This window comes from Melopsittacus undulatus, chromosome 14 (assembly GCF_012275295.1).
Source record: "Melopsittacus undulatus isolate bMelUnd1 chromosome 14, bMelUnd1.mat.Z, whole genome shotgun sequence".
NCBI classification, from domain to species: Eukaryota; Metazoa; Chordata; class Aves; order Psittaciformes; family Psittaculidae; genus Melopsittacus; species Melopsittacus undulatus.
In genome coordinates this window covers 6,866,036-6,890,127 of record NC_047540.1, presented here as the reverse complement: position 1 = coordinate 6,890,127, position 24,092 = coordinate 6,866,036, and the positions used below count along the sequence as shown (strand labels likewise).

Sequence of the window (24,092 nt, the reverse complement as noted above, 5' to 3'; positions counted from 1 at the left end):
TGCCATGGTCCCCTGAGCATGGAGATGGGACCTATAACATGGGGATGTAACAGAGCAGGGCTGGGGGGGGGGGTGCAGCCAATGTGGGCGCATGGCCCTTTAAGAGCGACCTCACACCCCCCGCGGCCGAGAGCCGACAGGGGGCGCTGCTCCCTTAAGTCCTCCTCCATCCCACCATGCACCGCGCCGCTCCCCTCCCCTCCGCCCCCCCCCCCCCCCCCGCCATTGTGCCTGGGAGCGCGGGGAGCGCGTGCGGTGGGGCCCATAGGCACGGCCGGGGCCGGAGCAGACGAGAGCGGGGCGGGCGGCGGCCTAGAGCGTCCACAGCGGCGGCGGGGGTTCCGCAGCGCACGGTCCTCCACAGACAGCCTCAGAGCCGGCTCCGTCCGTACCGAGCCCGGACAAAGCCGCCCCGCCCCGCCGCGGAGCCATGTCGGCCAGCAGCCTCCTGGAGCAGGTAGGGAGCCGCGCAGGGCCCGCTAGGCGAGCCCGAGGCTTTGCGGCCTAGCGCAGGCCCGCGGCCTTTCCCCCCCCCTTCCCCTTCCTTCCCCTCAGGGCCGCGGCTCCGTTGTGCACTCACCGCTCTCTGTTCTCTCCTTCCCTGCAGAGACCCAAAGGGCAAAGCAGCAAAGGTGAGGGCATGGGCATGGGGATACGGGATAGGGGATGGGGGGGAGTGCTTTGGGCTCATCCCTTAACGCGCTGCCTCTGGTCCCCCAGTGCAAAACGGAGCCGTGCACCAGAAGGATGGGTTGAATGATGATGACTTCGAGCCCTACCTGAGCCCCCAGGCGCGGCCGGTGAGTACCAGCGAGCACTGAGGCGGCGTGGGTTGGTTCCGCCGCGTTCCCCCATCTCCATGGGTTGTGTTGGGTGTTTGGCAGCTTCCTGGCCGTGTATATGTTGCGGTATACGTGTGTTTGGTTGGTATCCTCGTGTTTCCGCATCTTCATGGGTTATATTTGGTGTTTAGCAGCTTCCTGACCGTGTATATGCCACATTATACATGTGTTTGGTTGGTGTCCTCGTGTTTCCCTATCTCCACGGGTGTTTGGCACCTTCCAGACCATGTATATGTTGCATTATACATGTGTTTGATTGATATCCCCACGTTTCCCCATCTCTATGGGTTGTGTTGGGTGTTTGGCAGCTTCCTGACTGTGTATATGCCGCTCTGTATGTGTGTTTGGGTGGTATCCTCATGTTTCCCCATCTCTATGGGCTGCATGTGGTGTTCGGCAGCTTCCTGACCGTGTATGTGCTGCATTATACATGTGTTTGGTTGCTATCCACGGGTGTTTGGCAGCTTCCTGACCATGTATATGCTGCTTTACGCATGTGTTTGGTTGGCATCCCTGTGGTTCTCCATCTCCACGAGTGTTTGGCTGCTTTCTGACCATGCTGTGCTGCTTTATCCATGCATTTCTCCATGCAGAAAGCACTCGGTTGTGGTGGGTGAGTGATAAAGGGTTTAGCAGCAGTTTGAGGGTGCAGGCAGTGTTCAGCTCCCTTCTTTAGTGTAAGTGCCTTGAAGCTGCTCTTTCAGTCCTGCTGGTGTGGCCTTGGTTCCCTCCTGCGTCTTCGTTGTTGCTCTTCCAGTTTTAGCTCCATTCCTTGCTGCTTTCTGGGTCTTTGCCCTGTGTGAGCTGATGCACAACCTCTGTTGTAGAATCACTTCCTGCTCTGCACTTGTGCTCCAGGGGCTTTGGGAGGATGTGATCAAGGTTCTCTCTCCAAGTGAACCAGAAGGGTCTCCTCCTGTTTGACACCAAAAGCCTACATGGGATAATGGTCTTCTTGAGGCCTTTTAGTTAGAGCAGCTCCTGAAAGGCACTTCCAGCTCCTTTCCCTCTCACTTTGGATCAAGATCAGCTCTGCTGTTAACTGGGGTTTGCTTGTTTCTCTCACTGGGCATAGGAGCGTGACCCAGAGCAGATGGAGGTCAGCTGATGAGATGGGACAAGCAAGTGGTGGAGATACTCCATTCCCTTTGGCTTCACTTCCCTCTCCACTTGTGATTAGTCAAAAGGAGCTGTTCCACAAGGGTTTTCCCTCTTTTGTGCTAAAGAAATGAACCTCTGTGATCTTAAAGAACCTCTCCGTTCTTCACAATCTTCAGGATTCATTCAGATAACTCCCTGCATTCAGCTCCCTCAATGGAAAAGCCTAAGTTCACCTGAATGAGGTGGGAGAGTGGTCACTTTCTCAAACCATCAATTAAAGCAGCAGCTTCCCCAGTAGCTGTTATTTCCTGGTGGGGTTTTGCCATTCCAGCTTCCTTCTGCATGTGGAGATGTATTTCCTGCCAAGTGTAGTTTTACTTCAGTCTCCTAAAGAGAATGGAGGTGATGACAGTGTTGGAAACAAAGTGGTTTGCCCTATTTTGTATGGATGATGAAGAACTTCTGAAGGTTCAGTTTCTCTTTTGCTTGTGTCACAGTGGTAAAAACATGATTTAAAACTTGGGAGATAATGGGAGCATGACCCACAGAGGAGCTGCTCTAGGAATACAGCAGGAGTGAGGTTAAACCATCATGTGACAGTGAAAGGAGCTATAGGATGACTATATCTCAAGCTCTTTACTGTGAGGGTGCTGAGGTGCTGGCACAGGGTGCCCAGAGAAGCTGTGGCTGCCCCATCCCTGGCAGTCTTCAAGGCCAGGTTGGACACAGGGGCTTGGAGCAGCTGCTCCAGTGGAAGGGGTCCCTGCTCTTGGAATTGGATGAGCTTTAAGGTCCTTTCAACCCAAATCAGTGTGGGATTCTCACCGTGCTCTGTTGGCTCTTGCCTGTGTTTTGACACTCGGGGTGATAGCAAAGAAAACCCCAGGGTCAGGCTGGAGAGGGCTTTTTCTGGAGATGGGAAAGGGCCTTAGAGCTGGAGCTCTGCAAAAGGAGTTCAGTGCAGCCTAGTGCCACAGAGGAACAGCAGCAGCTCCTGAAGCCGCTCTCACAGAAGCAGGAGGTAAGGGCTTTGTGAAGTTTCCTGGCTGGAGCTGCTGTCCCAGGTGTGGCTATCACTGGGGAGTGAAGTTGCTGTGTATTTAGCAGCTCAGATATACAGTAAGTGCAGGCTCAGCAGCAGCAAGGAGTCTGCTTCTGGACCGAGGTGGGGAGGAACAGGGGACCTGAGGAAATAACTGTCTAAAGAGTCATAGTCATTGGAGAGGATGGCTTTATTGGCATGCTGAGGAGTAGCTGTCAGCTGCAGGGCAGTGGAGCGAGGTGGGGTGTCCCATAGCAGGGGATAGCTCTACAAGTCAGGTAATGAGCAGCAGGAGTCTGATTTGAGATGAGTTAAGGAGATTTAAGTGACCTGGCCCTGTTCTTGGTTAACATCACTGCTCCATCCTTACCTGAGCCTCACTGGTGAGTACTCTGCAGGTAGGAACTTGATGAAGGCTGTGTTAAAACACCTCATGAATTTAAACCTGTCACCTCTAAAACTTTCCTAACAAGGGGAGGGAGTTTAATCTGACACTGATAAGGTTTGAGGGAGAAGCCTGTGGAAAGGAAACAGCTACTCTGCCTGCTGGCCTTGGGGTTTAGCTATGGGCCAGTGTGTCTGTGATCATTAAGGCTAATTTCCAGGGGAGTATATTGTTACTCTTATAATTGAACCATAGCATCCCAGCTTGGTTTGTGTTGGAAGGGGCCTTAAAGCTCATCCAGTTTCAACCCCTGCCATGGGCAGGGACACCTTCTGCTAGAGCAGCTTGCTCCAACCTGGCCTTGAATTGAGGAGCTGTCTTATGAAAAGACTGCTTACATGAGTCAGGATCAGTAGTTGTGCTGTTGGATAGATTGAGCCCTAAAGATTGGCCATTAGTTTGGGTTTAACAGGTCTGAGATCCTTGCTTAGTAAAGCCGTGCTCTGGATCAGATGGAGTTTGCTGTTAACTTGCTTTTGGAACCCCTTTGGGAGAATGGAAGATGTGGAGAGAGTCTCTCGAGTTTTGGCACATTCAGGTACCGTAGAAACCTTTTTGGTGTGTTCTGTGACCAAACCAACCTTGCCTCTGACCCCATGAAATAATTCCTATTCATTGCTGTGAAGTCAGGGCTGGGTTAGCCCCAAACCAGTTGCTTTCCTTTCATTTCCCTGTGTTCTTGTGAGACCCTCTTGGAGCTCTGTGTGCAGTTCTGGTGTCCTCAGCATCAGAAGGACATGGAGCTGTTGGAGCAAGCCCAAAGAAGGCCACAAGGATGCTCAGGTGCTGGAGCAGCTCCCATATGGAGCCAGGCTGAGAAAGTTGGGGCTGTTCAGCCTGGAGGAGCTGCATGGAGACCTCGGAGCAGCTTCCAGTGTCTGAAGGGGGCTACAAGGATGCTGCAGAGGGGCTCTGCATCAGGGGCTGTAACAATAGGACAAGGAGCTGTGCTTGGCATATGAAAGCATGACTCAAACAGAACTGGAGTAGTGCCTGCTGTGAGCTGAGCTTTTAACTGGGAGCCAAACCTGCCTCTCATCTCCTCTGCACTGAGCTGGCTGCTCCCAGCTCCGAGTTCTGGGATGGGAATGGCCATTAGCATGGCTGTGAGTGCTCCCCGGAGAGAAACCCATGACACATGGGTTTCATGGAAGCAGATCTTTGTGATGGCTGAGAGTTCTCTCATTGTAAAATGAAGCATTTGGTTTCCTGATCTCAAGGCTGTTTGGGTGTTAAAAAGGAGATTGAGGCATGGAGCAGCTCTTTTTCCTTCACTCTCTGGATCTTCATGAAGCCTGCATGCTTGTGCTGCTGCTGTCACTGTCTTCCTAGTGAAACCCTATTGATTCCTCCCCATTCCCAGGTGTTTGTGCCTGAAGCACTGAGCAGTCTGTTGAAATCCCTGTTTGTTTGCAAGTTCTTGGGTTATTAGGAGCTCTGAAACTTTAAATTGTGGGGTTAATGCTGTGTTTATGGGTCACTGGTTATTAGGCACAATCCTTGCTTTAGCAGCATGTTCCTATTGCACCTTTTCCCTCCATATTCCACTTGTATCTGCATCCTTGTCCCAAACCTTCCCGCAAACACCAGAGTAAGGGCTGATAAGTACTCTGCATGGGCAAGAGAAGCCCTCTTTGGTAGTAGCTACAAGAAGTAGAAGATAAGAAGATACTGGGTTTATTGCTTGTGCTCTGTGTCCATATCCCACATTGAATCATTTAGGTTGGAAAAGACCTGTAAGATCCTGGAGCCAGGGGCACAGAGCACTTCCATCTCAGCACTGGGAAGCTTGCTGAGCCTTTGTGTGTAAGCTTTTTGGGCAATGAAACAGTTTGTAGAGCACTTCTAACACAGGAGGTACTTCAAGGCCGGGCCCGAAGGTAGGCAGAGGTGGGCCACAAGAAGTCCAAGGTGATTTTTATTCATGTTTCTTCAGTTCTAACCATTCAGTGCTTATTGTTTGCTGTATGATGTTTCTTTTTCCTTTCCAGAATAATGCGTACACTGCAATGTCAGATTCCTACTTACCAAACTACTACAGTCCTTCTATCGGATTCTCCTACTCCTTAGGTGAAGCTGCCTGGTCTACAGGGGGTGATCCACCCATGCCCTACCTAACCTCGTACGGACAGCTGAGCAATGGGGAGCCCCACTTCCTCCCAGATGCAATGTTTGGGCAGCCAGGGGCTCTTGGCAGCACTCCCTTTCTTGGGCAGCACGGCTTTAACTTCTTTCCAAGTGGGATTGACTTTTCTGCTTGGGGGAATAACAGTTCTCAGGGACAATCCACCCAAAGCTCTGGCTATAGCAGCAATTACGCCTATGCCCCGAGCTCGCTGGGGGGGGCCATGATCGATGGGCAGTCAGCTTTTGCTAATGAGCCTCTCAACAAGGCTCCTGGCATGAACACCATCGACCAGGGGATGGCAGCTCTGAAACTGGGCAGCACTGATGTCACCAGCAGCGTGCCCAAAGTCGTCGGCTCCGCTGTTGGGAGCGGATCTATCGCCAGTAATATCGTGGCATCCAACGCTTTGCCTCCGGCTACCATCGCTCCTCCAAAGCCAACCTCCTGGGCTGACATCGCCAGCAAACCAGCGAAGCAGCAGCCCAAGCTCAAGGCCAAGAACGGCATTGCTGGCTCAAGCCTCCCACCGCCTCCAATAAAACACAACATGGATATTGGGACCTGGGATAACAAAGGCTCGGTGGCAAAAGCCCCAGCACAAGCCTTAGTGCCAAACATGGCTCAGCAGCCGGCCCAGGCCTCCCCGCAGCCTGGGGGGCAGCAGATCACCCCCAGCCCCCCGGTGGCCCCGGCCTGCAGTGGGCAGCAGCCCCAGCCCCTGCCCGTGCCACAGCCTCAGCTGGCGGTGCCGGTGCCAGCGGCTCAGCCCACCCGCTGGGTTGCCCCTCGGAACCGGGGCAGTGGCTTTGGTCAGAACGGGGTGGATGGCAACGGTGTGGGGCAGGCTCAGGCCACGGCTGGTTCTGCTCCTTCGGAACCTCACCCCGTTTTGGAGAAGTTGAGGTCCATCAACAACTACAACCCCAAGGATTTTGACTGGAACCCGAAGCACGGCCGGGTTTTCATCATTAAGAGTTACTCGGAGGACGATATCCACCGCTCCATTAAATACAACATCTGGTGCAGCACGGAGCACGGCAACAAGAGACTGGATGCTGCCTACCGCTCCCTCAATGGGAAGGGCCCCGTGTACTTACTCTTCAGTGTCAACGGTAGCGGTCACTTCTGCGGAGTAGCAGAGATGAAATCTGCTGTGGACTACAACACGTGTGCAGGTGTGTGGTCCCAGGACAAGTGGAAGGGACGCTTTGATGTCAGGTGGATTTTTGTGAAGGACGTTCCCAACAGCCAACTGCGGCACATCCGCCTAGAGAACAACGAGAACAAACCAGTGACCAACTCCAGGGACACTCAGGAGGTGCCTCTGGAAAAGGCAAAGCAGGTGTTGAAAATCATTGCCACCTACAAGCACACCACCTCCATCTTCGATGACTTCTCACACTATGAGAAACGCCAGGAGGAGGAGGAAAATGTTAAGAAGGTAACTTTGTGTGTCTGTCTCTGGCCTAAACCCAGGCTGTAAAGGCAGGGACTCGTCAGCAAGCTTGGTGAGCATCCCTGTGCCTCGTGGAAGCTGCTACCCCACCCTTTGGGGTGGGAATGGGTGCTAGGGCAGAGCAGTGTGAGGAGGCTTGCCCAGGCCCTGCTTGCAGTCCACTGCCTTTGGTTGCTCTGGATCCCCTTAGTGCTGGGTTCTACACACACTGTATTCCTGTGGTATTGTCAGCTCCTGGACGGGAACAGTTTGAAATAGGAGACTGGAGGGGGGGGAGGATATGGGGAGTTGTTAGGAAACAGGCAGTTAATCCATCCCCTACTCACTGTGGAGTCAGTGTCATAGATGCTTCCCACCACTTGGAAGCCCTTCAGGAGCACAGTTCCTGTCCCTCCCCAGGCAATCTATTCCTATGTTTCATTACCCTTCCTCTTGGAAGGCTTTGTCTAATGCCCAGCCGACATTTCCCTTGCTGCAGCTCAGGTCTGTGAGTGCTTCTCCTCTCTCTGCTGAGTGCCCGTGGTCGTTCTGCTCCTCCTGGCAGATCTTGGCTGGGTCTGAAGCCTGCAGCAGCACTGGCTTGACCATCAGCTCCAAGCCTGCTGTCATTGCTTCAGCAACAGGAGGATTGCTACTTGACATGAGTCTTACTGGCGTTCGTCCCCTCTTGCTGAACCTCCCCATCATTGAGATCTGGCTTGTATTTGATCATTAAAATGAACATTAGCAATACCTAAAGGCACGATAAGAAAACTGGAGAGGGGCTTTGAGCAAGGGATGTAGGGACAGGACAAGGGGGAATGGCTTTAACCTGCCAGAGGGGAGATGGAAATGGGATCTTAGCAAGAAATTCTTCCCTTTGATGGTGCTGGGACACTGGAATGGGTTGAACAGAGAAGCCCCATCCCTGGCAGTGCTCAAGGCCAGGTTGGACACAGGGGCTTGGAGCAAGCTGCTCTGGTGGAAGGGGTTGGAGCTGGGTGAGCTTCAAGGTCCCTTCATCCCAACCCAGAGCACAGCTTTCTGCTGGTTTGCCCATACATTGAGGTGATCCCATTCTGTACCCAGTCCCCTGCCACTTCCAGCACTTGAAGCAAGGTTGTAAGGGAGGAAGGAATCCATTGCAGGCTGTCAGCTTTCTTTTTGTGAGAACCTGGGTATTTTGTATGCCTTTACATCCCTAAATTGTTCTACTTTGGTATCCAGCCTGTCCTCAAGTGGTGATAATCCCTTTTACTAAGGTTTGGAATGCCATCAGAGATGTAGTTGTGTGCAGGATGTCTTGGGAAGCAGGACTTCTCATATGCTTCAGGTCTGATTTTAGGCAGACCTTGGCACAGTGGGAGAATGGAAGAGATAATATTGCTGATGGATGGGAAGAGTTAATCCTGGGTAAATGGGATCAGGTAGTGAGGAGAAGGAAGAGCAGCAGAGTGGGAACGGCAGAAAGTGAACAGATCGATGGTCTCTTCTACTGGAAAGCTGCTGCCTTTGCAAGTTGCGATGCCTGAACATCAGTGGGATATTAAACCCATGATTTAGCAATTGTCTTAGCACTGCAAACCACCTTTATCAACTTTCCTATTGCATTTTGAAGGGTCCTTCTTCAATATCTCTTAGGAATGTGCTAGCATCTTGGGAACAGAATGATGGGCGTTCAGTGTCTTCTTTCTAAGTGACATGGATTCCCGTGTGGCACAGTGCAGCAGCCGTGTTCTTTGGAAGGAAACTTTGTCTTTATCTCTGGAATCCCCAGGCAAGGAGGGGATCTGGTACATAACCCCTTGGTGTGTGCTGTTGGCTGTCTACTCACTGGGTTGCAGTATCTCCCTCGGAGCATCTCAGGTAATCACCAGGCTTTGGTGACAGGATGTTCATGTTCCTCATTCCTTGGAGCTGAAATGGGCAGGTCAGGGTGGAAAACACTGAACTCATGCTCTTGCTCATCCTTTGCTGTTGCCTCTGTCCATCCTGGCCTCAGAGGCTGCTCTCCATCTGTTTGGAATGTTCTGCTTTGCTCTACTTATGTTGGGTGTTCTTCTGATCCCAAATGCTGAAGCTGACTCCCAGTGTGATCCTACCTGGAGCAGGTTAAGACTCCTTGAAACCTGTAACAGCAGCACATCACCAACTTGTTCCCTTAAAGAAAGGATTGCTTTTTAAGGAACCCAGAATAACCACCACCACCACCCCCAGCCCATAGTAATGCACTAGGGTTTCTGGGAATGGTGCAGTGACCATTTTGGATCGGGATGTGCTTTCATGTGCAATGTTCACAGCTTGTGTCCTGTGGAAAAGCAATACATGTGAACTCTAAAGGAAGTTAATGGAGATTGGTTCTGCCATGGATGGGGGTACTTGGCTTCTTGTAGCTTCAAGGCATTTTAGGAAGTGTATCCCATGAAAACCAGCCCTGCTCTGTCCCTTCTTGGCTTGGAGCACTCTGCTCTCAAGTTTGCCCTTGATTTAAGCCATTCTGCAGTGGGACTTGAATCAGGATGAGCTGTGCAGGATGGGGAGGGCGGTTGTGGGTGTTTCTATGCTGGGGTATCCCAGGAAAGGCTGGATTCCTGGATTGGAGCTGCTGTTCCCAAACAGTAGCTGCTTTGTGTCTATGCTGCCACCATCTGCTGCTTGAAGGGGAGTATTCATAGTGACAAATGTCACTGCTCCCCTTAGGAGAGGGAACTTAAGGGCACACTGAGTGGTGTTTTAGGCGCCTGTTTGGAGGTGTCAGGCTATTTCCCACTTGCTGTGAAGAATGAATGCTTTGGGGTGTGTTTTGCAAGGCTCTTTATTTCTTATCTTCCTCATTTGCAACCTCAGAGGGGAGGGGAGAGCATATTCCCTGCACTGTTCCCTGCAGGATGAGCTGGCCCTGTTCTGCTCTTATGGTCATCTTGGTTAGTACTGCCTTTGCTTTGGCTTTACCATATCCACCAGGCCAGTTGTTCTGCCTACAAGCCTGGCTTCCTGAACATTGCACATCCAGGCGAAGCCAAGTGTTTCCTGTGACAGCAAAGGAATTCTGCTTACACTCCCAGCTCCTTTCATCCTGTGCTCCCAACCAAGGTGATTTACCCTTTCCTGCTCCAGATCTTGCCCACAGTGCAGTTTGATGGATGCACCAGGTCAGAATTCCCTTGCTTCAAATACCCTCCACTGCAATGCACCCAGTTCCTTTCCATTTCTTTCCAGGCCTTTTAAATCCCCTGTGTCTGAGTCCATGCTCATGGATTTGCCCAGCAATAGAGGAAACAGAAAACAAGCTGCTCCTTGGAGTTTGGTACAGCCTATTTGACAAAAGGACTTCTTTATGCTTATGACAGTTTTAAGCCAGCACTCCAAAGCCCTTTACAGCATCCTTGGGTGGTTTTGGTTGTGTTGCAGCTTTGGTTAAGCAGAGGAAGTGTATGTCACATCCTGGCCTTAGGAACTCATTCTGTACTCATTTGGTGTGGGCAACACTTGGTGTCCGTTCTCAGCCAGGTCATCTTCACCTTGGCTGGGTGAGTTCAGCTCCAGCTGGGAGCAGCCTGAGCTGATCCTTCTGGATACAGAGGAGCTGTGGCTGCCCCATCCCTGGCAGTGCTCAAGGCCAGGTTGGACACAGGGGCTTGGAGCAGCTGCTCCAGTAGAAGGGGTCCCTGCCCTTGGAACTGGATGAACTTCAAGGTCCCTTCCAACCCAAACCATTCAGTGATTCTGTGACCTCAGGTTAATATCTCTCTTTAAGGCATTGTTCTTCTCTGGTTAAAACTGCCTTTGTGGGGAGGGTTTGCAACAGTTTTGGAGCTGAAAGAAGATGCTTTCTTCTGTCTCATGTGAAGTGTTAGTGACAGGTGCTCATTTAGCAAGCTGCTTGTTCTGTGCCCTGCAGGCATTTTCACTGCAGCCAGTGGAGTCCCCTCATTTGCCTGGATGGTTTTGGTTATACCTGGCTGCACCATCTTCTGCCTTTTAGGTCATGAACTGGTGCCTTGTGGCACCAAGTGCTGGCCTCCTGCTGCAGAGCAGTGCCACCCTGCTTGTACTGATGCACAGCCACCCATGCTATCACAGTATTGGCCTTATCCAAGCTGATGACTCAGGCAAATCCATCTCCTCCTTTCCGGAGATGCAGTATTGGGTGTATGTGTGCTTGTTGTAGCATGAAGGATTTCTGTTCCCTGTATGAGTTTTGGCCTGTGGGACGTGGCTGTCTCTATGGGAGGGTGATTATACATGTTTCTTCATGTGATCAAGTGCTTGGATCAGGGATGTGAGATGCCCCTTGTGGGGTTCTGTGGATGCTGGGCTTTCCTCCCAATTGGTTTTGCTTCTTAAACCAAAAGCTCTTTCCTGCTCTGACAGAGTCTCTTTTATGTGTGTAGCTCCTGCCTTCGTTGTTGGGGGTGAGCTCTGTTACATGGCTGGGAGGCAGGATGAAGGTGCCTGAGCATAACCACATCACTGTGGTTTTCATCCCCTTTCCTAGGTGAGACAGGCAGGAATTGAGCTTTCCTCCCTTAACTCTGCTGGCTTTCGAAGGCTGCCAACAGGAAAACCTCAGGTTAGGGTTATAAATCCCAAGTGAGGACTTGAGGCTCTTTGTGATGAACATAGAAAGGGATGCACCATCCATCACTTGTGCTGTGCCTGGGCACTGCTGAGGCAATGGGCTGCTCTGACTCCTCATCTCTGAGGCCTTGGAGACGTGGGCACATGGAAATCTGTGCTGCTTTGCTGCATTGCAAACACACACCCTGTGTGTGACAGGCAGTGGCACTGGGAGGAGAATGCCAACAGCCAAATACCGTATCGTGGGCAAGTGGGGCTGTTGAGCAAGGGCTGTGATGAGCAAGAATGTGCGTGTCTGTGTCTTGAGGCCAGGGTTTGCTTGCTGGCTGCCTCAGCCCTGTGGAGAATGATGCTGGGAGCATAGACTGGACTCCAGTGATGTGATCTCTTGCTGTTCCTCTGTGGGAGGGTGATGCCTTTTGCTTTAGGGCCCTCTCAGTTTGAAGCCGAGGTTGCTTCCTGGCCATATGGATGTCTTCCTGCTGGTCAGACAGGTCCAAATAAACCATGCTGATCTGCTGCATAGCTCTTGGTTCTTCTCCAGACCCTTCAGTTGATGATAAGCAGCTATTTCCCTCTGGAGCATGGCAATGAGATCCTTACCTTTGCCCAAGGAGTGCTGAGGTTCAGTGTTGGTTGTTAACTCTCTTCAGGGGCTCTTACCTTGGTTATCACCTCTTGTCATCTTTCTGGGTCCACTCTTATGGGCCTTCTGTTGTTGTTGGCAGTGTAAGGAGAAAACTTAAATCTCTTATCTGCCTTCTCCACCACCTCCTTCAGTTGCAATGGTCAGCACTGGGCATGGGACATTGCTGCAGCCCCCAGGGACTGCAGTGATGAGTGGCAGGAGAGATTTGATAGACAGAAACAGTCTGAGCTGTTTCCCAGTGGATCCGTCTCCCATGTGGATCAATATGACGTGGCTCAGGTCTAATGAAAATGAAGTCAAAACCACTTCCTGATGGAATCTCTTTGCTCTCCAGGGAGTGCATACCAGGGCAGAGCCCAGTGTGTGCATGCAGATGCTGCTCTGCCCTCTCCTGGGCTGTCCTGGAGCTGTAGGTTCTATCATCCCACAGCCCATGATTTCAGAGCAATGAATGTAATGGCTTCAGGCTGAAAGTGGGGAGACTGAGCTGAGCTCTTAGGCAGAAGCTCTTCCCTGTGAGGGTGCTGAGGCGCTGGCACAGGGTGCCCAGAGAAGCTGTGGCTGCCCCATCCTTGGCAGTGCTCAAGGCCAGGTTGGACACAGGGGCTTGGAGCAGCTGCTCCAGTGGAAGGGGTCCCTGCCTGTGGCAGGGGTTGGAACTGGAGGAGCTTTAAGGTCCCTTCCAACCCAACCCATTCTATGAGCCAGGATGGGTGAATGTTTGCAGCATCACTGACCTTTGCGGTGCATTCCTGTAAATCTGTTTGCTTCTTTGCTATGATTTGGGTGCTCACTTGATACTCCTAACACCCCAGGGACCAGGATGTCCTCATGGGACCTGTAGCATTTGGGCTGGGGAGATGAGAGAGTGTGAATGTCCTTCAGGCCCTGCCTACCTCCGTTTCCATGGAGGAGACAGCAAGCTCCTGAGGATGCTGTTTGCAGCAGTGATGGAAGGGAGCAGTAGTTGTGGGGTGAGCTGGAAGAGCAGCAGGTTCTAAACAGCACACTGGGCTATGATCCATCCTGAAGTGAAGATGTTCAATGTGGTCCCCTCTTTAGCACAGGACCATCTGCTCTAACCTCCTCTGAAGGTGATGCCTTCACCTTCCCAGCAAGAAGTGAGTAATCGGGGCCCATCTGCTCAGCTATGGGGTGATGTGCACAGTAGGACCCTCAGCCACCATCTGCAGCCAGCCCAGGACACCAGCACATGGTCAGAAAGGGGGTGGTTGAACCTGGCCGTGGCTTATCCCATGTTTTCCTTGGGAAGACAGAGGCAGCTGGGGGTTCTCGCAGCAGGAATGGGTCACGTTGCCATCTGGCCTTGGCAAACAGAAGGGGCTGAGCCATGCAGCAGGGGAGGAGCAGGACTTGGCACCTTCCTTCTGGTTTCCATCCTTGTTTTTTTCCTTCATGTTCAAGAACAGCTTTGCTTCCACCTTTGCACTTTGGTTTTGCTCTTGTGCAGTGATTTGGGCAACAGATTTGGACAGACTTAGTGGAGAGGAGTCAACTTCATTCTCTTCTATGTGGGGTGCATATTCCCAAAGAGATGTGTGCTTTCATCTACCTCTCTCCTCAGAAGCTGCCCATCTGTACACGGTATCACACAGGGCTCATGCAGAGGATGGAGCTGAAGCCTGGCATGGATGAGCATCCATCCTTCGAGCTGGATGCAAGGCATCTATTCTTAGCAGCCTTCTTGGCTTGCTTTCTAACAGTCCACAGCTATCCATGCTGTTAGCCCAGGATGGCAGCTTCCTGGAGATGAGCTCTCCCTGGCTTTAGTGGTGCCAGAGGACACTGTTCCTTTGAGCAACCTCCATGCTTCTGGAAGGGAAGGTGCCTCTGCCCACCAGGTGAACGTGACATGGGGCAGTATCCTGACCTGAGATGACCATGCTGAGCTCCATCAGCGTCCCTTTGGAGGGGTAGAAGGGAGAACCCACATCTCACTCTGCCAGGGGCACCTTTGCTTTGGAGGTGGGATGTGCTTGGTGTCTCTTGGGGCTGGGGACCGTGGTGTTGATTCAGCTGGAAATGGCACTTTGAATGCAGGCTGGCAGCACCTCTGAGGCCTTTGGGGTAATGTGGGCACACGTCTGTGCAAAGCTGCTCTGTTAACCCAGAGGGGACCAGCACGTCGTCCTTGGCACAGGAGAGGATGTCACAGCCCTTCCTGTGGTGCTGTGCTGCCTCTTGGTGCAAAGGTTCACCTGGAGAGATGGGGATGAGTGCCAAGGGGTGGAAGGAACATCCTCTTTCTCCAGAGAAGGGTGCTCCATCCCTGGCAGTGTCCAAGGCCAGGTTGGATTGGGCTCAGAGCAACCTGCACTAGTAGAAGGTATCCCTGCCCATGGAACTGCATGGTTCCCCTCCAACCCACACCATTCCATGGCTTTGGTGGCGTGGGTTAGGATCCAGATCTCTGTGTCCCAACGATGCTGTGTGCAAACAGGGAATTTCAGCTGCCCTTGGCTAACGTCTTCTTTCCTTTTGCAGGAACGCCAAGGCCGGGTGAAGTAAATGGCCATTGCCTCCCCCCAGAGACTGCAGCAGAGATTGCATCCCAGCTACCTGCCCGAGAGAGAAAGAATGAGCAAAACAGCCCAGAGAGAATTAGGACTTCTTTGGTTTGTCTTAATTTCATTGACTTCAAATAGACCTTTTCCAATCTTACAGTTGCAAAGGAAAAAGGATTGGAATTTCACCAGACATAGGACTTAAAAACCACAAAATGGACAAAAAAAAATCCCTTCTAGGTAGAGTAGAGGTAAAAACCTGTCCCTTTTTTTTTGCTTTGGTTGTGATTTCCCAGCAGCCGCTTTGGGTTTTGTCTTTTTCCTGTGTTCTTTTGGGGTTTTTGAGGCCCACAGGTGGCATCTGCCTTTTGGTTTCCTCTCATTTTTAAGCCCCAGCGCTTCCCTTCCACCCCTTTCTGCCTCCTTCCCCTGGTTCTGCCATTTGCACTTGGGACACCACTTGGAACATCTGCCGCTGCAAGTGGAATAACGTTGGTTCTTTCTTCCCCCCTCTCCCCCCCAACCCATGGCCTGGAAGAGGAGGAATCCAAGGAGGAAGTCGGGGGGTTGGCCTAAGAAGAATGGAAGAGCAATTGTCCACAAGGTTGTGTCTTAAAGGTGGCTCATTTTCTCCTTTGTTACTCCAAAGTCAAGCCCTAGGAGTCCTCGGCGATGTTCTTGTGCATTATACAGATGGAGTCTGGATTCCTTTGAGTTTTGGAAGCTGAGACCAGTGGGAAAAACACGTTTTGGTTCCAGGAAGATGAATTTTGAACACACATAAAAGAAGAACTCTTGTAAACTGTGTAGTGAATCTGTTCCTTCAGTTTCTTGTTGAGCTGCTGAGGAATGGGCATTGCCTTTCTTTTCACCATTAATCACTTCTCAATAATAAACGTGAGATCCTGTTGAGCATCACTGGTGTCTGCTCCTGCCCTCCCAGCACTCCCTGCCCCAGGGCAGTGCCTTCTCTATCCCCGCTCCATGTTCAGGGCACTCTTCGTTCCCTCAAGTTCCTACATCCTGGGCAGGTTGTGGATTGGAATCATTGGGTTGGGTTGGAAGAGACCTTAAAGCTCCTCCAGTTCCAACCCCTGCCACGGGCAGGGACCCCTTCCACTGGAGCAGCTGCTCCAAGCCCCTGTGTCCAACCTGGCCTTGAGCATTCAACCCATCCCCATCCCTCAGCACCCTCCCAGGGAAGAGCTTCTGCCTAAGATCCCATTTTAGTCTCCCCTCGAGCAGGTTCAAGCCATTCCCCTTGGCCTGTCCCTGCATCCCTTGTCCAAAGCCCCTCTCCAGGTTTCTTGTCGCCTGTTTAGGTTTTGGATTATCTGGCTCCTTCCAAGTGTGTGAATCAGAGACCCGTTTGTATCCCAAATAAGATCCCTCTAGGAAACTGCTGATGGTCAAGAAATCACAAGGAGGAAACTTCTGCTGCATTAACAGTATGTTGGCTGTTAACTCATCTCTGGGAGCAGGCAGGGGCTGGAGGCTCTTGGTGAGCCTGGCTTCCCACCAGGAATACTCACCCCCCTCTATGTCCTCACAACTGTGCTTAGTTCTTTCTGTCCTCAATTCTCCTACAGCTTTGGCCTCTTTTTGCCCTCCCAGCTGGCCAAAAACCCAGATTCCTCACTGCTGTCCTCATGGGTTTCAGTGGGAGCACAATATCTGGTGCTTTGTGATGCTGGAGGCGCTTGGACTGGTTTGAATCCAATGAGTTGTCTTTTGGGAGGATCATGATTGTGAGTATTAGGAAAAGCGAGGGCTTTTCTGACAGGTTGATCACACAGTTTGTTCCTCATTTTGGTCTTGAAGCAGCAGCCCAAAATAGATATGAGAGGAAGAGGAAGATGTGTGAAAACTAGCCCCGTTTCACCCCAGACTGGAGAGGGGAGACAAAAAGAGGTAGTTCTGTACATCACTCATACCCAAACTATGAGTGTTACCGGATACTTGAGTCAGATGTGCCCCATCCCTGGCAGTGTTCAAGGCCAAATTGGACACGGGCTTGGAGCAAGCTGCTCCAGTGGAAGGGGTCCCTGCCTGTGACTCTGGACGAGCTGTAAGGTCCCTTCCAACCCAAATCAGGCTGGAATTCTGGAGCTCGTTGATGTCCTCTGTGCTCCCCCTTCCCACCCCATCACCTCCGAAGACAGCTCCTGGACGTGAAGGCCTGGAAGGCTCCATGGGGCAGAGGAAGAGGAGGTGATGCTCTGAGGCTGCTGGGGGATGCTGCGGGCCTGGAGGGGTCCCCGGGGCTGGGGTCCCCGCTGACGGCTGCAGTGCCGCTATCTCCCGCCAGAGGGCAGTGCGGAGCGGCTCCCGCTCCCGACCGCCAGGGGGTAGTAGTGGGTCAGGCAGCGCGCCCTTGCGGTACTTACGGTACTTGCGTACGGCCTGTGCGTACATACATACGCATACGTACACATCCATGTGTGCAGAGGGGCGTGCAGCTCACGTACATACACACGTGTGCATGTACAAATCATCTGTCTCACATACATACACACCTGTGCATGTACAAATCATCTGTCTCACATGCATACACACGTGTGCATGTACAAAGCCATCTGGCTCACGTGCATACACATGTATGCAGGTACAAATCCATCTGTCTCATGTACATACACATGTATGCATGTACAAAGCAATCTTTCTCACATACTTACACATGTATGCATGTACAAAGCCATCCGGCTCACGTACATACACATACATACACATGTGTGCATGTACAAGCCATCTGGCTCACATACATACACATGTATGCATGTACAAAGCCATCTGTCTCATGTACATACACGTGTGCATGTACAAAGCCATCCGGCTCACGTACATACACATACATACACACATGTGCATGTCAAGCCATCTGGCTCACATACATACACAACCATGTGCTGTGGGGAAAAGGGACTCTGGCCTTCAGCAGCACACCCAGCATCCTCCTCCTCATCCAATGGGAAGACGTCATGGGCACACACAATAGGGTTCCATGGGGGGAGATGGATGGGATGGGACGGGAGGGGATGGGGGGTTCCAAAGCTTTTCTATATAGATCTAAATCCCAGCTGCTGGAGTCACGGGACGGAGCAAGAGCTGGGGCAAAGGATGGAGAAGCCCAATGGGGATGTACTTGGGATGATGTACCTCATCCATGGATTACATTCCCCTCCGTGGGGTACAGGAGGGGGTGATGTTGGATTCTCTGATGTCTACTGGGGTTGAGCACTGCCAGGGAGGATTACCATGCAGATGCTCGGATCCCATCCCAAGCAGGCAGGTTGGGGAGAGGGATGCTCAGGCATTCCCTATCCAAGGGGAGGGACCTGCAGAGCAAAGGAAACACCACTTCAGGTTTGGAAAGCACTAAAACCCACGACAGGAAACCCAGACTGTACCATGCAGATGGAAGTGGAAACAGCTCTTGAGCTGCTCACTCTGCCTTTCCCCTTACCCCACATTCAGCTGCATTACTGGGGCCAGTGTGGCTGAGGTGAAGCATCTTCTCCCCCCATGTTTTTCCGGGGGGGGGTGGCTGATGTTCCATGCGATGCTGTGGGATGCAGCTCTGCATCCATACTGAGGGTGGATGGTACTAAGGGCTTGTGCTGGGGATGCTGTGGGCAGCACAGGGTGGTGTCTGTGTTGAGTTGTAACGGCCTCTGCATGCACGGAGGCAAAGCCACATCCTGCAGTGGGGCAGGGATTGGGGGGGGGGGTTAAAAGGGGAGGGATTTAGGGGAGGAAACATCAACCCCCTTCCCTTGTGCCTCAGTTTCCCTTCTCTGCACCACACCAGGGCTGCAGCACCCATCTCTATGGGGCGGGGGGTGAAGGTGATGTGGGTCTGGGTGCCCCTCGTCCCCCCCCCCCCCCAGCAGGATATTGTGGGAGGTGCTTTGCTTGTCACCCTCTGAGTCACCCCATGTCCCCACACCTGCAGCTTCCGCACCCCCAGGCCACATCCTCACCCTCCTTCAGCAGGGATGGGAGCAATGGTAGGGAGAGGGGGTAAAGCACCCAAACTATGGGTGCACCCCCCCTCATGGACCCCCCCATGGCCTTTAGGGGTGTGGGGCTGGGGGGAGCTGTGTGGCACAATGGTCTCACCCCATGGCCTCCTTTGGGTAGCAGGGGTGTGATGCTCCAGAACCCCCCCATCACTGGGGGTGCCCATAAGGGTCAGGGAGGGGGGATAAGCCCCTTCCCAGGGATGGGGGGGGGGGCCGTGAGAACGGCAATGGGAGCAGGGGGAGGAAGCACCGGGAAGGGGGGAGCGACTGCTCCCGGCTCCCCCAGATGTGCCCCTGAGATAGGGCGGCAGGAAACAGCTGCAGGGATTCCTGGTGCTGGGAATGTCGCTGCTGCCTCCCCCCCCGCCCATGGCCGGGTACCAGCCGGGGGGGATGCTCTGGGTATCCTGGCTCTGTGGGGTGGGATGCTCCATCCCTGCCTGGGGCACAGGGGCCGAGGGGGTGTCCCCAGGGCTAATCCCCTGCACAAACAGCTCCGCATTCCCAAGGGATGGATCCCGTCTCCTAGTGACAGGGCGTGGGGTGGGGAAGACACGGGGACACGACTCACTGCCCCTTTATGAGTTCTCGCTCCCAGCCATGATGCTCCTTGGTTTTCCATTGCATTCCATGCACATCCAGCCCTATTCATGGCCTGGCTCTTGTGCTATGTTCCTGTGGTGGGTGAAGGGGTAAACTGAGGCACGGGGCTGTCAGCACCGTGTTGCTCACATACATCCATGGCAGCTCCTATTTATCCCAAAGCACCACCCAGCGTGGGATATGCCACAGTTCCCGAAGCTCCCCGCATGGATACGGCCCTGGGGACGAGATGGGAAGGAGATTCCCAAGCTGGTTTAGGAAGCCAGAATCCCTTTTTCCCCTTGAGCATCCGTCCAGCACCAAAACTCCCTTGGATCCCCTCCATCCCATGCCATGCCAGTGCCAGGGCTGCTCGCTTGGCTTGAGGCATCTCCTAAACTCAATGGCTTAAAGCAGCCGCTCCATAGGTCCGAGCCCGCCGGGTCTCCCGGCTTCCAAAGGATCCTGAGGGGCTCCGGAGATCCCGGGGAGGGAGGGATTTCAATCCCAGCAGCGGATCCAGATGATCCCTTGAGGCAGAGCCTTTCCCTTTGTCTCTGTTCCTCCCTTCTCCCGTCCAACACTTCCAAGCCTCCCGCTTCCCCCCCCCGCCCCCCCATCCGAACGCTCTGTGTCTCCCCCCCGGCACCCCCACGCTCGTCCTCCCTGCCCCATAGCATCCAAGGCTGACTCCGGCTCTTCCCACCCCGTCCTTCACATCCTGCCACCTGAACCGGCTTATTGAAGGGAACAAACCCATCCATCAAACCAAACCCAAGCCCTAAGGGAAACGGGGAGGGGGGGGGAACTGCTTCTGCCCCCCCCTCCCAATCCATAGGGATCTCCACAGGTGGGCAAATTAACAGGAAAGGGGAAAAGGTTGTGGGGAGCGATAAGGGGGGGACACACACGGTCACCACCTCCCCCCCCATGGGAGGTTATGGGGAGGCTTTCCAGCGGTTTGGGGGTGCCCCCCCAGCTCCTGCTCCTCCCCTGCCCCATTGGAGCGCTGAGTTCCAATACAAACCCCAGTGCGGGCCCTGCTCACTGTGCAATCCCCGCTCTCCGCAGCATTCCCGTTCCCTTCCCCCCCCCTCCTTTCCCTTCCTCCGTGCCAAGAAACCCGCTCCCCCATTCCCAGGACACCCCAAATCCGGCCCCAGCTGCGGGGCTGCACCCCAAAAGCGTGGGGATGGGACCCACACCTGGGGGCGATGCGGGGATAACCCCATCGGGGGGGGAACGGGGGACCCCGCGATCGCACCGGACACCCCCGGCTTTGGGAGCGGGGTCTATGGGGCGGCGTGGCCGTGTATGGGGGGGTGATGATGATGATGATGAAGAGGAGGAGGGGGGGGAGGAAGGTTGCCTTGGCCACGCAGCGCTGTGTGAATGCATGACGTGCGCAGCGCTGGCGCCAGGCTGTCTGGGGCCGGGAGTTAGATCAACACAGCTGGAGGGCCCGGGCCACAGCTGGGCAAAGGCAGCGGGCCCCCCCCCCCCCGTGTCGTCCCCCCCATAGGGGCCTGTGGGAACCGCCGCCAACAAAACCCCCCGGCAAACAAAAGCACCCCCCAACAGATTCCCCCCCCCCCCCCGCTTCCCATGGGAAATGGGGGGCTGGGGAAGTGGGGGGGACATGGGAATGAAGGGGGAGGCTGGAGTATGGTGCTTCGGGGGGGGGGGGGCCTTTAACCGAGGCTTTTTTGGGGGGTAAAAATAGTTTTAAATGTTTTGTGGGCATTTTTTAATTTAAACTAAAATTTAATTTTTTAATGATTTTTTTGTTCATTTTTTCCTTTCCCCCCCCCCCCCGATTTTAATCCATTTCAACCCATTAACTTTTCACTCCTGAATCTTTACTGGATGCTGCTTTGGGGGTGTGGGGGGAAGCGGGGGGGATTACAAAGGAGGGAGACAACCCCCCCTACCCCATCCCAGCACCCCCAAACTGAGATGTGGGGCAGAGGTGGGATAAATGCGGTGGGAAGGTGCGATTTGGTGTTATCATCCCCCCCCCCCCCCGCACCCCATTACCGGGACCCCCCGTGTGGAACAACCGCCATAATCAACCCCCTTGGATTCCTCAGCTGGGTGTCACCCCCCCAGGACCCCTCCATTGGGTACTTGCCACCCCATATTGGTCCAATGTGGGGCAGCATTCAGTGGGGGGGGGTGTTCGCCTTCACCCCCCTCCATCCCTTGGACTAAAAGCACCCCCTGGCCTATAAATCTCTTCCCCCCCCCCCACCCCGTTTCCAACCACCCAGCCCCAAACCCCTGCAGGCCTCTCGCAGTCGCTGACCTAAATCTGGTTTCTCCATCGTAACCTCCGTTTTACCGCAATTAATTTTTTTCTGCTGGTCACAAGATAATTCCTGACGCCAGGAAGTCTGGAGGTCAGATGAGAAGGGATTGAGGAACAGGGCGGCACTAATTTCCCTACAATATAGCCCGGTCAAACCTCTTCGTTTAGGGAAAGGAAAGGAGGGAGGGAACCCCCCCATGGTCCTGCCTAAAACCAGGGGGGGATTCACTGCCGTGGGGGGGGTTGGGGGGACACACACTGGGATTGGGGTATCCAAAGTGTTCAGGGGGGGGAATGCCCCCACTGGGAGAGCGCTGGTTGTGTGTGTGAGACCCTCGTGGTCCTGTGTGTGTGTGTCCCCCTCATAAGGGTCATTTTGGAAGGGGGGGGGGTGGTGTCTGTCCCTTCATTGCGATGCAAAGGTGGGGTTTAAGGCATTATTTGCATATAAGGGTTGTAGTTTGGGGTCATTTACGTAGAGGGGGCGGGACCATATAGGCCGCCTATATAACAGACGCGTGGGGCTGCCCCCTCCCCAGTGCCGGTCCCAAGGCTCCGTTATCCCAAGCTTTAGCGGTCCAGTGCTCCGAGGTGCCGGTGCCTGGAGGTCCCAGCAGAGCCCCCCTCCAGCTTCAGCATCCCCCGGTCCCTTGTGCATCCTCTTGCTTGTCCCGCACCATGAAAGCCATCAGCCCGGTGCGGTCCGTCCGGAGCTGCTACGAAGCCGTTTGCTGCCTCTCGGAGCAGAGCTTGGCCATCGCCCGGGGGAACAGCAACAAGAGCCCGGCCCTGGAGGAGCCCATGAGCTTGCTGTACGATATGAACGATTGTTATTCCAAGCTGCGGGAGCTGGTGCCGGGAATCCCGCAGGGCAGCAAGGTGAGCCAGGTGGAGATCCTGCAGCATGTCATCGACTACATCTTCGATCTCCAGATCGTGCTGGAGGAGGGGGGCAAGAGCCGAGACCCCTCTTCTGAGGCCACCCTGCTCTCATTGAAGGTAAGGGATGCTTTGGGATGGGATGGGGGCAAGAAAAGGGAATGGATGCGGTGGGAATAGGGGGACGCGTGGGTACCGCACTCTGAGACATCCTCCTCTCTCCGCAGGCGGCCGAGCTCGCTTCCGAACTCTGCTCCAAAGACGAGAGGAGTTTGTGTCACTAACGGCCCCTCCGACAGGTGAGTGCCCCCCCACTGCATCCCAAACCCCCCTTCAGCATCCCTATGGATTCACCCCAATAGCAACGCAACGCGGCCGCCCGAACCCCCCCAAACCCCACTTCCCACACCACGAATTCAAGGTATAAATTGTCTCTTGTGTTCCCCCCCTTCTCTTCTCTCGCCCCCGGTGCCAACCAGCAAACAGCAGCGAGCGGCGGTTCCTGGTTCCTCATCAGCCGGAGGTAAATAGCAGCTTCCTCCGTGGCGCCGGGCTGTCTGCGCCCTACCGGCCCCGGGGGGAGCGCCTAGGCCCGGCCCCCACTTGTCTGCAGCATCCCGGCTTCAAGCAGGACCCTCGGACCCCAAAGCGAGCTACTTGAATAGACTGATGAAGAAGCGGTTGTCTGTATATTTTTGGATGATAGCAACGAGTCCTTTATATAAAAAGGCGTTTAACGGGAAAGGGAGGAATTCGGGGGATTTCGGGGAGGGGGGGCACATCCTTGAGTCTGAACCCAACTCTTTGGGGCCGTGGCCTCGTGTATTGTGGAGCTCTATACTAGAGTATAACGTTTTTGTACCTTTTGTGCAGGAAGGTGAGTTTCTGCGGACGTGCCTTGTATTTGCCTTTATCGGACTTTTTATAAAAGTTACCGTTTTTTGACAGAATAAAAGCGTTTTGGATGCGTGTTTCTGGGGTTGGGGGGTGGGACATCCCCCCCCTAACTTCTAGGGTTACAATAGGAATCTTCTTCATTATGGAATAGCTTTGAAATGTCAGCTCAGGTATGGGAGGAATTAACCCTAGGCTGCTCTCTCCCGGCCCGAGCTGGCTGCCAGCTATTTTGGGTGCTGCTTCTGCTTATCTGATAGGGAAGAAGTGAAGCTGCCGAGCCCCGGGGACCATCTGGAGGTGTAGCTGAAAACGGGAGGGGGGGGAGATGCTTTTCCAAGGGCTTCCCTTTCTTTCCCTTTTAAAAAGGGGCTGGATTGGAGCTGAGTTTCTGGGCTCTCATCAGGGTTGCTTTAAGCCTTGCCATGACCTGGGTGGCATCCAGATCCAGAACCCCTCCCCCCGAGTGTCTAAGGGGGAGCAGCACCCCAGGGAAGGGGTGTTGGGAACAGGAATGCCTTTCCCTCCCCTAGGATTCCTGCTGTTTTCCCTTTGGCTCTGGAGCAGATGTGACCAGTGGCCGGCTGGGCCGCGGCACAGCTGGGCCGGATCCTGCTCCACAGGGAAGGTGCTGGGGTTAAGTTACATTTCCCGCACCT

The 24,092-nt window shown here is 53.8% G+C and overlaps 2 protein-coding genes across 2 annotated transcripts; both read left to right on the top strand.

The window, feature by feature from the left end:
- Nucleotides 1–226: 226 nt before the first annotated feature.
- YTHDF2 (YTH N6-methyladenosine RNA binding protein F2) lies at nt 227–15,666 on the top strand. The gene is made up of 5 exons (XM_034069251.1): nt 227–457; nt 608–632; nt 721–800; nt 5,422–6,999; nt 14,729–15,666. The coding sequence occupies exons 1-5, from the start codon at nt 431–433 to the stop codon at nt 14,750–14,752; spliced, it is 1,734 nt and encodes a 577-aa protein (XP_033925142.1). The 5' UTR covers nt 227–430; the 3' UTR covers nt 14,753–15,666.
- A 6,514-nt stretch (nt 15,667–22,180) lies between these two features.
- Nucleotides 22,181–23,494, top strand: ID3 (inhibitor of DNA binding 3). The gene is made up of 3 exons (XM_005142435.2): nt 22,181–22,659; nt 22,767–22,838; nt 23,019–23,494. The coding sequence occupies exons 1-2, from the start codon at nt 22,339–22,341 to the stop codon at nt 22,821–22,823; spliced, it is 378 nt and encodes a 125-aa protein (XP_005142492.1). The 5' UTR covers nt 22,181–22,338; the 3' UTR covers nt 22,824–22,838; nt 23,019–23,494.
- The last annotated feature ends 598 nt before the right edge of the window (nt 23,495–24,092 follow it).